General features: G+C 43.1%; 2 protein-coding genes across 3 annotated transcripts; one reads left to right on the forward strand and one right to left on the reverse strand.

Moving 5' to 3' along the window:
- Positions 1-5,150: 5,150 nt before the first annotated feature.
- LOC131892162 (KN motif and ankyrin repeat domain-containing protein 3-like) lies at positions 5,151-7,609 on the reverse strand. The gene is made up of 4 exons (XM_059241940.1): positions 6,909-7,609; positions 6,722-6,840; positions 6,406-6,663; positions 5,151-6,344 (listed from the first exon to the last, which is right to left on the reverse strand). Exons 2-4 carry the CDS (start codon positions 6,783-6,785, stop codon positions 5,638-5,640), a joined length of 1,029 nt encoding a protein of 342 aa, XP_059097923.1. The 5' UTR covers positions 6,786-6,840; positions 6,909-7,609; the 3' UTR covers positions 5,151-5,637.
- Positions 7,610-7,707: 98 nt separating this feature from the next.
- LOC131892111 (phosphatidate cytidylyltransferase, mitochondrial-like) lies at positions 7,708-11,549 on the forward strand. Of its 2 annotated transcripts, XM_059241879.1 has the most exons (5): positions 7,708-7,757; positions 10,025-10,295; positions 10,358-10,581; positions 10,792-11,136; positions 11,208-11,549. In XM_059241879.1, the coding sequence occupies exons 1-5, from the start codon at positions 7,731-7,733 to the stop codon at positions 11,424-11,426; spliced, it is 1,086 nt and encodes a 361-aa protein (XP_059097862.1). In that variant the 5' UTR covers positions 7,708-7,730; the 3' UTR covers positions 11,427-11,549. The 2 variants fall into 2 exon arrangements, with proteins under 2 accessions (XP_059097862.1, XP_059097855.1); XM_059241872.1 differs by lacking the exon at positions 7,708-7,757 and having other exon boundaries at positions 9,812-10,295.
- The last annotated feature ends 363 nt before the right edge of the window (positions 11,550-11,912 follow it).

Here is an 11,912-nt window from a genome sequence, read left to right on the forward strand (position 1 = left end):
TGGATTGAGCATAGTGTGGAGTGGACATTTGGTGATTAATTTGCCATGTCCGACAAAACTGCAAATTTTCTAGACGAAAATCGAAAATTGTCGGCCCCCCATCGGTTCCATCTTCACAGGCACACCAATTTCTGGAAATTTACTCCTAATGAATTTTAATCACTGATGAAGAATCGCAGGTGCGACCCAATTTACCAACGCATGGCCATCCTGACATACGATCCACATAAACAATATACTCCCATCCACAATGTGAAAACAAGTCTGCACTGACACTTTAGAATGGAAGCTCAGGAGTTGGTTCCGACATTAATGGCTCTTTCGGCTGTGATGCCTGAAATGATCGACATTCAGGACATTGTTTCACTATGTTGTCCACATCATTGTTCATACCTGGCCAGAACACGATCTGCCGAGCTCGGTGCTTTGTTCTCTCTTGGCCTGGTAGGAGGCATGCAAATCATTCAAAACTTGTCGTCTCAACGATTTTGGGATGACCAGTCTTTGGCCTTTCAAAATTACGTTACCGTCCACACTCAGATGGTTTCTCACATACCAGTATGGCTGAATTGTTTGATGAAGATCATTCTTATGTTGAGGAAATCCCGCCTCAACAACCCTCCTCAACTCCTGAAAAGTTTCATCACTGGCCACTTCGCTTTCAATTTTTTCAAGCGCAAATCAGACAGTTGATCTGCTTTGAAGTTGGTTATTGAGCACAAACATCGAACATGTGGTTGGTCAGCCTCTCCAAGTTCATCTTCTTGGGTGGGTTGATCCACCGGAGCTCTAGACAACGCATCTGCAACGGCGTGGTCTTTGCCTTCTCCAACTTGCTCTAAATTGGTTTAGTTGGATCTTCATCACCATTCTCAAAAGGCGCGGGTTTCGATCTGATCCATCGTATATTTGTTTCAAAATTGGAACCAACGGACGGTGATCCGTCACCAACTCGAACCTCAATCCCGCAAGATAACGATGACATTTTTTGATTGCCCACACAATTGTAAGCAATTCCAGCTCTATCATTGCATAGCGGCTTTCAGTGTCAGACACAAACCTGCTTCCGCATTGGATCAACCGCCATGTACCTTGTTGCTTCTGCCATAAAATGTAACCCAGTCCGTGAGTCCGTGATGCATCAGTTTCTTATCGTGTTTCAGCATGGAAGTCAAAAAATGCCAACACGGGGTCGAAGAGAGACTTCTTTTCACCGCCTCAAAGGCTTTGGAGTGGTCGTTTTCCCCATAAAAACGAGTTTTTCTCCTTCAACAATCCACGCAACGGCTCGGCTAACGCAGAAATAACTGGGTGTGAAATCACTGAATTGCATGACTAGACCGAAAAATGATCTAAGGTCGGTGCGATTCACAGGCCTTGGAAAACTTGACAGAGCTTTGGTCTTGGAGGGGTCCATTTCCCAGCCCTTCTCGCCCACGATGAATCCACAAAATTCAACCCTTGTTTCGGCAAAAACGAACTTCTTTCCAGACAATGTGATCCCATGATAGCGGGCTCTCTGGAGCACTTCACGAACTCGTTTTTCATGAGACTGAAGATCACGTTCATACACGATGATATCGTCCACAACTTTTGCTAGGTTTCCAATTCCTTCAAAAGCTTGGTCGGTCCTCATATTGAATTCATCCCCGGCTGCTATAAAACCTTGAGGGTCACGGCAGTACCGAAAACGACCCCATGGGGTGATGAATGTGGTGAGATGTCTTGATTCCTCAGCCAATGGACTTGCCAATATCCATGACGAGCATCAAACTTGGTAAAGTAACGGGCTCCGTTCATGCCTACCACCATATCCTTAAGTGTTTTCATGGGGTGCACTGGGCGTTTCACCTGAGAATTCAACTTCTTCAGGTCTACGGTCATTCGCATCTCATTAATCCCCTTTTTGTTCACCACAACGATTGGATGACACCATGCAGATGGTCCTGTAACCCGTTCGATAATGACATCCTCCAACATATCATCCAACTGCTTTTTTACTTGTCCCTCGTAAGCAACTGGAATGTTTCGAGCATTTCTCTCTTGATGAGGTATTGCATTAATCTTCCAGATGATTGTCATGGAGACCCCTTCATGGGTTTCAGGTTCTTCTCGTCAAAGACATCGCTAAACTCATTACGGAGTTTGCTTTCTGTCTCTTTGTTTGTTCCAGTTGACAAACAGCTTTTACGACCTCCTGGTCTGGCCATGATTCAGGTAAGAACTTGAGAGACTTCAGGAGTCTTCGAGATGCGTATGCTCCGTTCACATGCTCGAACACATGAACTACTGACGTGATCTCGTCATTACCATGCAGAACACTACAGGGCAACATCCTAAACTTTCAAGGGGCGTGCCGGTGACGTCACGCACAACCTCTTGATCGGGGCTTAACTATCAATTGAACCCCCATCCTCTTGAAGTTCGCGAGGTCAATTGCTTCAACATCGCTTCCGTATCAGGGATCCATGCCACTTTCTCAAATGATTTGCTCGTGTCGGGACGACATTCAAGATTATTTTTCCGGTGTTCTGGATATTACAACTTGGAGACTTCCAACGCTGGGTCCTTGACATTCTTGTTCTTTTTTTCTGACACATGCTTTGGAAATGACCCTTTCTGTTGCACGAATTGCATGTTCGCTCTGTGGCGGAGCAAGCAGAATTCGTCTTGTGGTTTGCGTAACCACAAGAGTGGCACTTTGATTCTAATTGTGGTGGCGTTCGCTCTGTACTTTGGCTTCGACGCGTCGTTGTCAATTTCTCTATAGGACGAGATTTTATTGATGAATGTGCCTCCATATTCGAAAAAGAAATGTAGCAGCCTCCTCAGCTTGGCATAGCTGCACTGATTTTGCCAATGATAAGTTTGTTCTGCCAATAACTTGTGTCTTGTCTCGTTGCTTTGAATGCCACAAACGACCATGTCTCTCATTTGGTTTGCTTCTCGATCATGGCATGTGGGGCAGTTTGGATCACTTTGAAAGGTCACAAGTGGCATACAGTTCTTTCAGGCGTGTAAAAAAAGTATCGAAGGATTCCACTCTCTTGGCCCGATTTGAGAATTCAATACGATCAAGGAGCGGGTTTCCTCTGGGCTCTGATGTACTTCTTGAGGGCCGAAATGATCTCCTTATATCGTCATGCCGGTTGGACCACAATTGTCTTTTGAAGGATATATCTCCTGAAGATCTTGATCCATACAAAGTCTTGAGGGCGGCCACGTGGACCGGTCTTGATTGAGTGTCGAGGTGTGCAAAGCGAAAAGTTATCCCAACCCTCCTTTCCAGGTGACAAAATCTGACAAGGTTTGCCGTACAACTCAACATGGTTTGTCCACATTGATTGCCCGTGTCCCAGGAGTGCTTCCTCTTCAACCGGCGCCCCTACCACCGCTAATTCGTGAAATATTTCGGTGAGGGCCTTGATGTGTTCTTGAACGTTGCCTCCCTCCTCCAGATGACTGGAGTACAGCCTCCTCCTCAGTTGGAGCTTGTTGGCCCACGTACGCTTCTGAAACTGTTCTTGGAGACAACGCCACACCTCCTCGGGCTCGCTTGGGTCACCCAGTAAGTACAATAAGCCAGGATCAACCGATAGGACTATTGTGGCCAAGGCCCGATCCTTCCTGGTCTTGAACTTGATCGCGGCCGCCGCCGCCGACTCACCGGATCCACGAGATCCGTCACCTGGACTTGGTGCACTCTCCGTTCCTTCAACTATCCCCCACAATCCATCCTTAATCAAGGCCATTTTTACCTGGATCTTCCATGTTGGATAGTTCAATCCTTTTAAGGGAACCACTGAGAATTTTGAGTCGCCACTAGACATCTTTCCGCTCTTTCGTCCTTACAGCGTTCCTGGACCCATAACCTGTTGGATTTCTAGCTGGATGTCGTACCGTGGGATAATAACCAAGACAAGTTCTTAAACACGTGGGTTTTTAATGGCGGTCAACACAACAAGCTTTTTCATTCTATTACATACAGGGTGACGGGGATACTTAAAAGAAAAACAGACGGAACTTAATAACCTTGACAGAGAGTGGGTAAGGAAACGGACAAGTGTAACCATATTACATTCTAACATCATCTTATCGTCAACGCATTCGGTAATTCAATTAGGATACTTATACCATTTGATGTCACATCAGGTTCTAGGCGCAGGACCCGGGATATTATAACCTCACATTACCGCCCTTGACGGATTGTCAAGAAAATTGTTGAATCACTCAACCCTGTAAGCAAACTAAAAGATCGTTATTTTTTTGCTAGAAATAATGCAGTCGTCTCATAATGAGTGGAAAATGTAGAACGAGTCCCATTGCGCAAATAGAAATTAACTTTGCAATCGCATTTTAATAAAACCGAAGATTCTGTGGTCCCAAAAGCTACTGAATGATTCCTGCCTGAATTTATCCGTTAACTTTCGGGATACTGCCATCTAGTGGCTATTTTTCAGAACTTAATGCTGCAGCTGTGTCTTCTCAAGGTTCATTGCGATGGAAGGTCCCAATATACTGCACGAATAATATAGGTCCAGATAAGTTGAACTATTATTGGAGTTGAACATTTCTTGAAAGGAAGTCATGTGTCTGATCCTGGCCTTGGCTTTTACTATTGAAGAGTTGGGGTGGTGGGTGAATGAAAGTTGGATGGTGAACGTGAAACCGACATATCTAGAAATTGATGATATATAGGTTGATATTGGTTCAAAAAGAGGTTGAAAAAGATTCGTGTGAGTGGGTCCCCTGGAGTGGAAGGCCAATATGTGTGAAGTGGCAAGGGGAAATTTCCTCATCTGAACCAAAGGAGCATCTGAGACCCGCGTAGAGATTGGCCAGATGAATACAAAATGAACCAACACGCCCCACAAATGGATCATGAGAAATAATTGCTTTTTGGTCCACCCTTTGAATGCTTTGGCGAAATCCACAAAGCATACATATACCCTCCTCATGTTGCTGACGTTAGAATAAAGGAGAATAGATGGCCGAGTGGTATATGAGCGTCTCCCGAAACCCTATTGGAACTCGGCAAAAACATCCTTGCAAATGTGTAAAACAATTAAATACGTGAACCAGTATGACTTCTGACAAACCTTTGAGGACAGAGAACAATTCACTTCTAAAATCATATAGAATATTGCGTTTTGATTGATTGGTTTATTATGCTTTGAGTAAAGTTTTGGACATCACATGAACATTTTGACAGTTTCGAATATTCGGAACAGATACTTCGCATGCTCCTTGAAGGTACACCATTAATTCTCTTCGCATGGCGATTGTAATACTTTCTTTGGAAGAATTTTATGGCGAAGGAGAGGTGATAAAAGAGTTTTGATAATCATTGCTAAAATAGTAGAAATACCCAAGGTCGAAATCATCGCATTATTGCTTGAGACATGATTTCAGATGACCATATATGATCAATGTTCTTCCCATACGTGTACTATACAGTATGACGGATTGATAATGAATTGTATAAAACACGACCAGCAGGTATCAATTTGAACACATTCAGATCTTTGGGGACGAAAAACAGGAGGGTCAAAGTTTAAAAGTCATTTCTGAGTTTTGTTTGCGTTTTCATGGCTGAAAAGATGTGCGTGTGGGCGTTTCATGGGCTGACGATACTGATCAAGGGTCAAATGCAATGAAATGACGCAACGATTTGGGCAGCTCATATTTATGGAACTTGTCAATCTGAGGCTTCAGTGTATACCCAAAGCCGATCTTGGACCGGATGGCCCGCCTTATCACTGTCCTACATAGCCGCGTCAGCGGCTGAGGATGAGACAAGACCTCCACGAGGTCATGGACCATGGGACTTGACCCTCTCTTTAGGGCGTAGTACAAGGCATTTCGTCCTTGGTCATCCTCGGCACACGGATCACAACGAGCATCAAACAATAACAAACGCACTAGAGGCAAGTGTCCGTATTGAACTGCCATTATGAGGGGAGTCCGATCCCGGCTGTCCAGGATGTCTACTTCGACGTCATCACGGCAAATAAGGGCACACGCAAGGTCGTATCTCCGATAGGTCACAGCTTCAATCAGAGCGTTCTCTCCATGACGAGATTGAAAGTTCACGTTGATATCCGCTCGCATTAGGAGATATTGGACGGCCTCTTCATTGCCGCAGCGAATGGCGTACGTTAGGGCAGTGGTGCCAAAATAGGTGGCCATATTCACATCTGTGTCTGCGCGCGCCAAGATCATTCTGACAAAATCAGGCCTATCCTGACATGCTCGGATCAGTGCTGTGTATCCATCCAGACCCCGGAGATTCACATTCACTTGGGGGTGATTGAGCAAGAGGCGGACGATGATTTCATTATTTCCTGGATAAAAGAGAGGTTTTGCAGAGTCGAGACGTTTAGTTCCGATCCAAGTGTTGCTTACCTTGAACAGCCAGTATGAGGGGAGAGTTGCCATTGGCATATTGAGCATTGATGTTGGTCCACGGGAGGGTAAGTAGTTCCCGGGCCTTGGCCTCTCGACCTGTGAAAATGGCGGCCAAAAGGCCCATAGAATCTCTGTTTTCCTGAGCTATAGTCAAAGCTCGGATGTTGTTGTGGGTGGCAAAACTCTCCGACACGTGTTCGTCCGACAGCCGGAAACAGGTAGTCAAGTTGATAATGGTATCGAAGAAGGACTCCACTGAAAACGTTAGTCAACTAATAGAGCTGAGCTAAAGAATCGATTTAAAGGCCCATACCTGTTTTGGAGCAGAAGTCGCTCATAGCCACAAACCATGATACTGTCTCTTGAGGCCGAGACATTGTTCTGAGGATTCAACATAAAGACTTCAACCAGCCGAGGTCATAGTGACAAAATCTGCAAATGATAGCCTTACGAAAAATCTCCCACTCCTTCTACTCATTTTTTTCTGACCAACCACTTACCCAATTAATACTCAAAAGCGACCTGTTAGTCAAAGACCTTCTTGCGCGTTCGGGAGAAGTTCTTGCCGTGTCCGTTATTCCACATTTTCGATTATTGATTCGTTTTCCGATCAGAATGTGTCGCTTACATGACTTCCAGATCAGGACGAAAAGTCAACGACATGGTTCATACTTGGACGTATGTATTTGGAACAGGCTCTGCGCTCTATTTAATTACACCGTGCTAGGATAGGTTGTGACCAGAAGGCCCAAGGAAACACACCCACAATGTTGCAAATGAATAGGGTGAACAACCCGGACCAACGTGAATATTGGATCCAGTTTAGATATCAAAATCGCTGGAAATGGCAGCCTCAACAATGAAATCTTTCTTTCGAGGCATTGTTCAATGAAGGGTCACTTGAAGATTGATCCACTTTGGCTGTTTCTTTTCAATACTTTACGGCTGTGGTGCTTTGTGGCCTTGGACCAGACTCCACTTCCCAGTTTCTTCCCTTTCTCTATCTGCGCCTCTGTCCCAAAAGTGGAACAGGAGAGAACAGATGCATCTAGGTATGGAACGCAAAGCTGAAAAGTGCTTCAGGGAGACAGTTTTGAACTTCCCGTTGTCTCCTTCTTTCGCAATGCTGCTTCTTTACGAAATGGATTTATTCATTGAAAGGAGAGGATGAGAATGAGCTGATTGTAGGAGATGAGTTATGCGGTCGCAATTGAAATATTTTCTTTCTGATTCAAGTTAGAATTGGTCACCCTGAAAAGAGAGAGAGATGGACTTGGCGGCCTTGACGGACGTTCCATAAGAGAAAAAACAGATAAAGGTCGATGAAAGACTTGACTCCTCTACATAAGGTTGTTTAGAAAATATTCTGGTGGTCTATTAAAAGCTGAGCCAACGGAAAAGCTGACTGTACATTGAATGCTCCTGGAACTGGAAAGACACCCTGGATTGGGACAGAGAAAAAAACAGGATCGAAACTCATTTCCGGTGAACTCACGAGTAAAGTAGGAACTTGTGTAAAAAAGCTGTCTTATAGCTTCACGAGAACCAAAGAATCAACAACTGATGCTCAACAACTCCTGCTAATGATTTTGAAATACTGCTCAAGAACTCTTTGCACACTACAACATATTTTGGATAGATAAAAAGGAAGCCCAATGTTTTCTTAGATAAAGAGAGAGTAATTCATTAACATCTGATTTAGCTGTAACAATTTACATGTTTTGAGCCATGAAATTGCCCTCAATTTTCACAAATGATTTAGTCACTCGACCAAATAAAAGATATAATTTATCTATAAGAATCGCTTACTCAGAAAGTGAGGCAACTCGTCGTAAGCTTTTGAATGCTTGACGTCATCCGTGTTGTGCAAGATAAAGTTTGATTTGTTATCACTGCATGTTTTGCTATACCATTTGCTAATATCAGCATTTAGCGATTAAAGGTTGACCTCTTCCAATTTTCATGAAGTGGCTCGGAAACGATTGCCGATGCTTCCTTTTTGATGAACAAATCAGCCAATAAAAAAGTTCAGTTTTGATTAACAATGCCTCCAATTCACTAGGGCTGATGGGCTCGATTTCTTTATTTTCTGTAAAATGGATTAGCTACCTCCTGTTACTTTGGGGGTCCTTTGAACTGCAAAATCCTTTAATCCGTTAAACGCTAAGTGTTAAATATCTGCTTGGACTTTGAAATCATTTCTTTATGCCAATTTTCTTATTTAACTTCACTGTCGTTAACTTGGTTTAATTAGTGTCAGATGACCTTTAAGGTATATAAAGGTCTAGGAAACCCGGCAACGAAGCCCTTAAAGGTTAAAAACCTCAGTGACACTACTTTGATATCATTGCTTTATGTCAATTTTCTTAATATTTGTCGCAAGTAGGTTTTTTGCTTCACGAAGCCATCACATTTGTCATTTTGACATTTTATTAATATCATTCAACCAGATTAACAATATAAAAAGTACTTCACTGTCGTTAACTTGGTTTAATAAGTATCGGATGACCTTTAAGGTAAAGTATATAACAGTCCAGGTAATCCGGCAATGAAGCCTTTAAAGGCTAAAAACAACGGTGGTACTTCTAATGCCGTAAAATTACGGTATTAGTTGTGTCACCGTGGTTTGTACTCATGACCATAATGGTGCACGTATTTGTTAGTTATCTTGCCGTACACTTTAAGAAGTGAATTTTGCCACTTTGAATGAAATAAAAGGCCTAGATCCTGGTAGTATGCTCCTCTTCTAACTTTCGCCTTATTTCCCTTGGACTAAGTACCCGCTTCATATATGTCCATGAAATTTCTACTGGTGGAGTAACTAACATATTTGATGATTTCGATATTCTGCAATTTTGGTCTGATGTGCCATTGAGTGTGTTATTAGTGTCTTTTGATAGTTTTCTGAACGACAAATGCCTTTTTTATAAAACATAAGTTGAACGTTTTGATTTACTGATATCAAAAACCGTCTTTAAAAGTCTTGAGAGCATAGTTGAGAGTTAGTTAACATTCTGAATACCGTGCTCAAGATGTTTGAAACAATGGAGTTGGTGACCTTCGCTTATCTTATAAGGTTAAAATCTGGAATTGCATTTCATAAAAGAAATAACAATCTGACCAGAGGGCAATTTCTCTTCAAATAATTTATCGCATAATTGCATTTTCATTACCATTTTGCCAACCACGGTCATGGAAAATTTCAGTCCCTGATCTAGATCAAAAACTCGGAATTCAATCCGATGCTGCACCGAAAATCGAATGGTTAGAAGGTTTACTGCAATAAATGACTTCGTTATTCAGCCAAGTCTCAATCCTCCAATTCCAATTCGACCTAAAAATGACTCTTAAATCTCTTTGATTAATTTACAAAGGTGAATGGCGTCCCTGAACCCACGCCAGCTGCTTTTTGTGCATGAAACAAACAAGGAACAAGAAGACACTAACGAAATGTTGGGAAAACACCAACCAGCACCATAGACTAATCTACGGAAAAATGCTTGGCATCACAAAATTAGGACTTGGCATATGTCGTTCTTCAACACATTTCCCGCCTTTACCCATCATTGTCAACATCCAAAGTATGACTAGTTCAACTTCATCCACCCTCAAGAAGGAGCCTCCAGTGAAAGAGCAATTCTCTCGTCCAGGATCCAATCCTAGATTCTCGGTCGTCACCGCCGAACCTCGAGATATGGACATGTTCTCTCGGATATTATCTCGGTTTCCCTCTGGCCGTTGTTTGACCTTTGCTTACGGCTCGGGCGTATTCAAACAAACCGGGCACAAGTCCACCAAGGACAACATGACGGATTTTATTATCACAGTAGACAATCCTGAAGTCTGGCATCAGCAGAATCGGATCAAAAACCCGAAGGATTACGCGAGTAAGTTTGGGGATCTTGGTCGTTGAGGTGTGTTGATGATCTGTAGGTACTACACGTTTTAGCCCTACTCAGACTGTTTGGTCCCCAAGTGATGGCCAGCATTCAAGATAAATGGGGTGCCCGACTGTTCTTTAACACATTGATACCGTTTGAAGACGGGTTGATCAAATATGGGGTGATCTCCAAAGATGCCATGCTCAGTGATCTCTTGGATTGGGAGAGTCTTTACGCTGCGGGACGACTTCACAAACCTGTGCTAATCTTGGAGAAGAACGTTAACAGCCATGTAGGTACCTCGATTTCTGAAGGCCGTCCGTTTAGTTTTACGTTCAGTTTCGGTTTATTCAATAATTATTGGCATAGAGTAAGAAGTTTGTCATTACATTATTTTTGGGGGAGATGAGTATCTCGTTGGCTCGGCTCTTTTTGTGCTACAGAAACACTTACCAATCATTAGAATCTTCTTCCACTATTTTACTCGTTGAATTTGTTGCAGGAGATTCACAGTGCTCTGAGATTGAACTTGCAAAGCGCTCTGCATACGGCCTTATTGCTCTTACCCGAAACTTTTACGGAGGAAGAGTTTTACATCACATTGGCCGGCCTTTCTTACACTGGAGATTTCCGGATGATAGTAGGCGAGGATAAGAATAAGGTGGCCAATATTGTCAAACCAAATATTCCGAGGTTTCGTGAGCTCTATTCTAAACGGGTGCAAAGTCTCAGCAATCATGTTGAGTTGAATCCATCCAGGGGGCGTGGTGAGCAGGATTCAAGTTCATCTGGTCGCCATCACCATTTAACTCAGTTACCTAAGAACCTCCAATGGTTTTTGGTCAAGGTGAGCATTAGCAAACCGGAACAAATTTCAGCCAACCTCTACTTCATTTTTAACATCGATTATTTTTGAAGGAATGGAATAAAGACGGGCGATATCGAGATGTAGAGGATGTTCTGAGAGCAGCGGCCGTGGACCGAGATTCGGATGATATGATACGGAAAGCTTTAAAGGATATCGTGGGCAAAACGAGCATTTCGCAAGCGCTCAAGGGAATCTTGACGGCTGGTGTGGGAAAGACGGTCAAATATAGTGGAGCCAAACTGAAGAAGATGGCCAAGTCGATGAACTGAGAAGCGAGGCTGTGATTTTGTTACCTTATGAATATTTTTGTGATTTGATTGGGGTGGTCCATTTTGAATTATCCGTCTATCCATTCCAATTTTTTGATGTGATAAAGGAATGATGAAATTCAACTAACGGAGATGGGTGAAGTTGAAGGCCAAGAAACTGCAGATTTGCTCATGAAAGATCCCGGGGATAGTCCTCCGAAATAATGGAAAGTTCGATGAGCATATCCAGTTGCAGGTGGGTAAAGCTTTTCAAATGTGTGGTTGGATATATCGCACGTTTAAGTCCAGAGACAGCATCACGATGCTAACTCTGTGCAAGTCGATTGTTCAGCCACATCTTGAATATGCTTCACCCATTTGGGCTCCAATGAGTTCAGCAGGTTTGCAAAAGCTCGAACAAGTCCAAAGATGTTTCACTGGTAACATCACAGGAATGAGAGAGTTCTAGTTTTGCGGGTCTTGGATCAGGGCAAGTTTCCATCTTCA

Source organism: Tigriopus californicus, chromosome 2, assembly GCF_007210705.1.
Source record: "Tigriopus californicus strain San Diego chromosome 2, Tcal_SD_v2.1, whole genome shotgun sequence".
Lineage (NCBI taxonomy): Eukaryota > Metazoa > Arthropoda > Copepoda > Harpacticoida > Harpacticidae > Tigriopus > Tigriopus californicus.

Excerpts from the sequence above, each read along its gene's own strand:
- LOC131892111 (XM_059241872.1), top strand. The coding sequence starts at position 9,824 with ATGAAACAAACAAGGAACAAGAAGACACTAACGAAATGTTGGGAAAAC. Across the intron at positions 10,296-10,357 it reads AAACCCGAAGGATTACGCGA|CCCTACTCAGACTGTTTGGT; the intron begins GTAAGTTTGGGG and ends TACACGTTTTAG. Across the intron at positions 11,137-11,207 it reads TCCAATGGTTTTTGGTCAAG|GAATGGAATAAAGACGGGCG; the intron begins GTGAGCATTAGC and ends TTATTTTTGAAG.
- LOC131892162 (XM_059241940.1), bottom strand. The coding sequence starts at position 6,785 with ATGTCTCGGCCTCAAGAGACAGTATCATGGTTTGTGGCTATGAGCGAC. Across the intron at positions 6,664-6,721 it reads CGACTTCTGCTCCAAAACAG|TGGAGTCCTTCTTCGATACC; the intron begins GTATGGGCCTTT and ends TAACGTTTTCAG. Across the intron at positions 6,345-6,405 it reads CCTCATACTGGCTGTTCAAG|GAAATAATGAAATCATCGTC; the intron begins GTAAGCAACACT and ends TCTTTTATCCAG.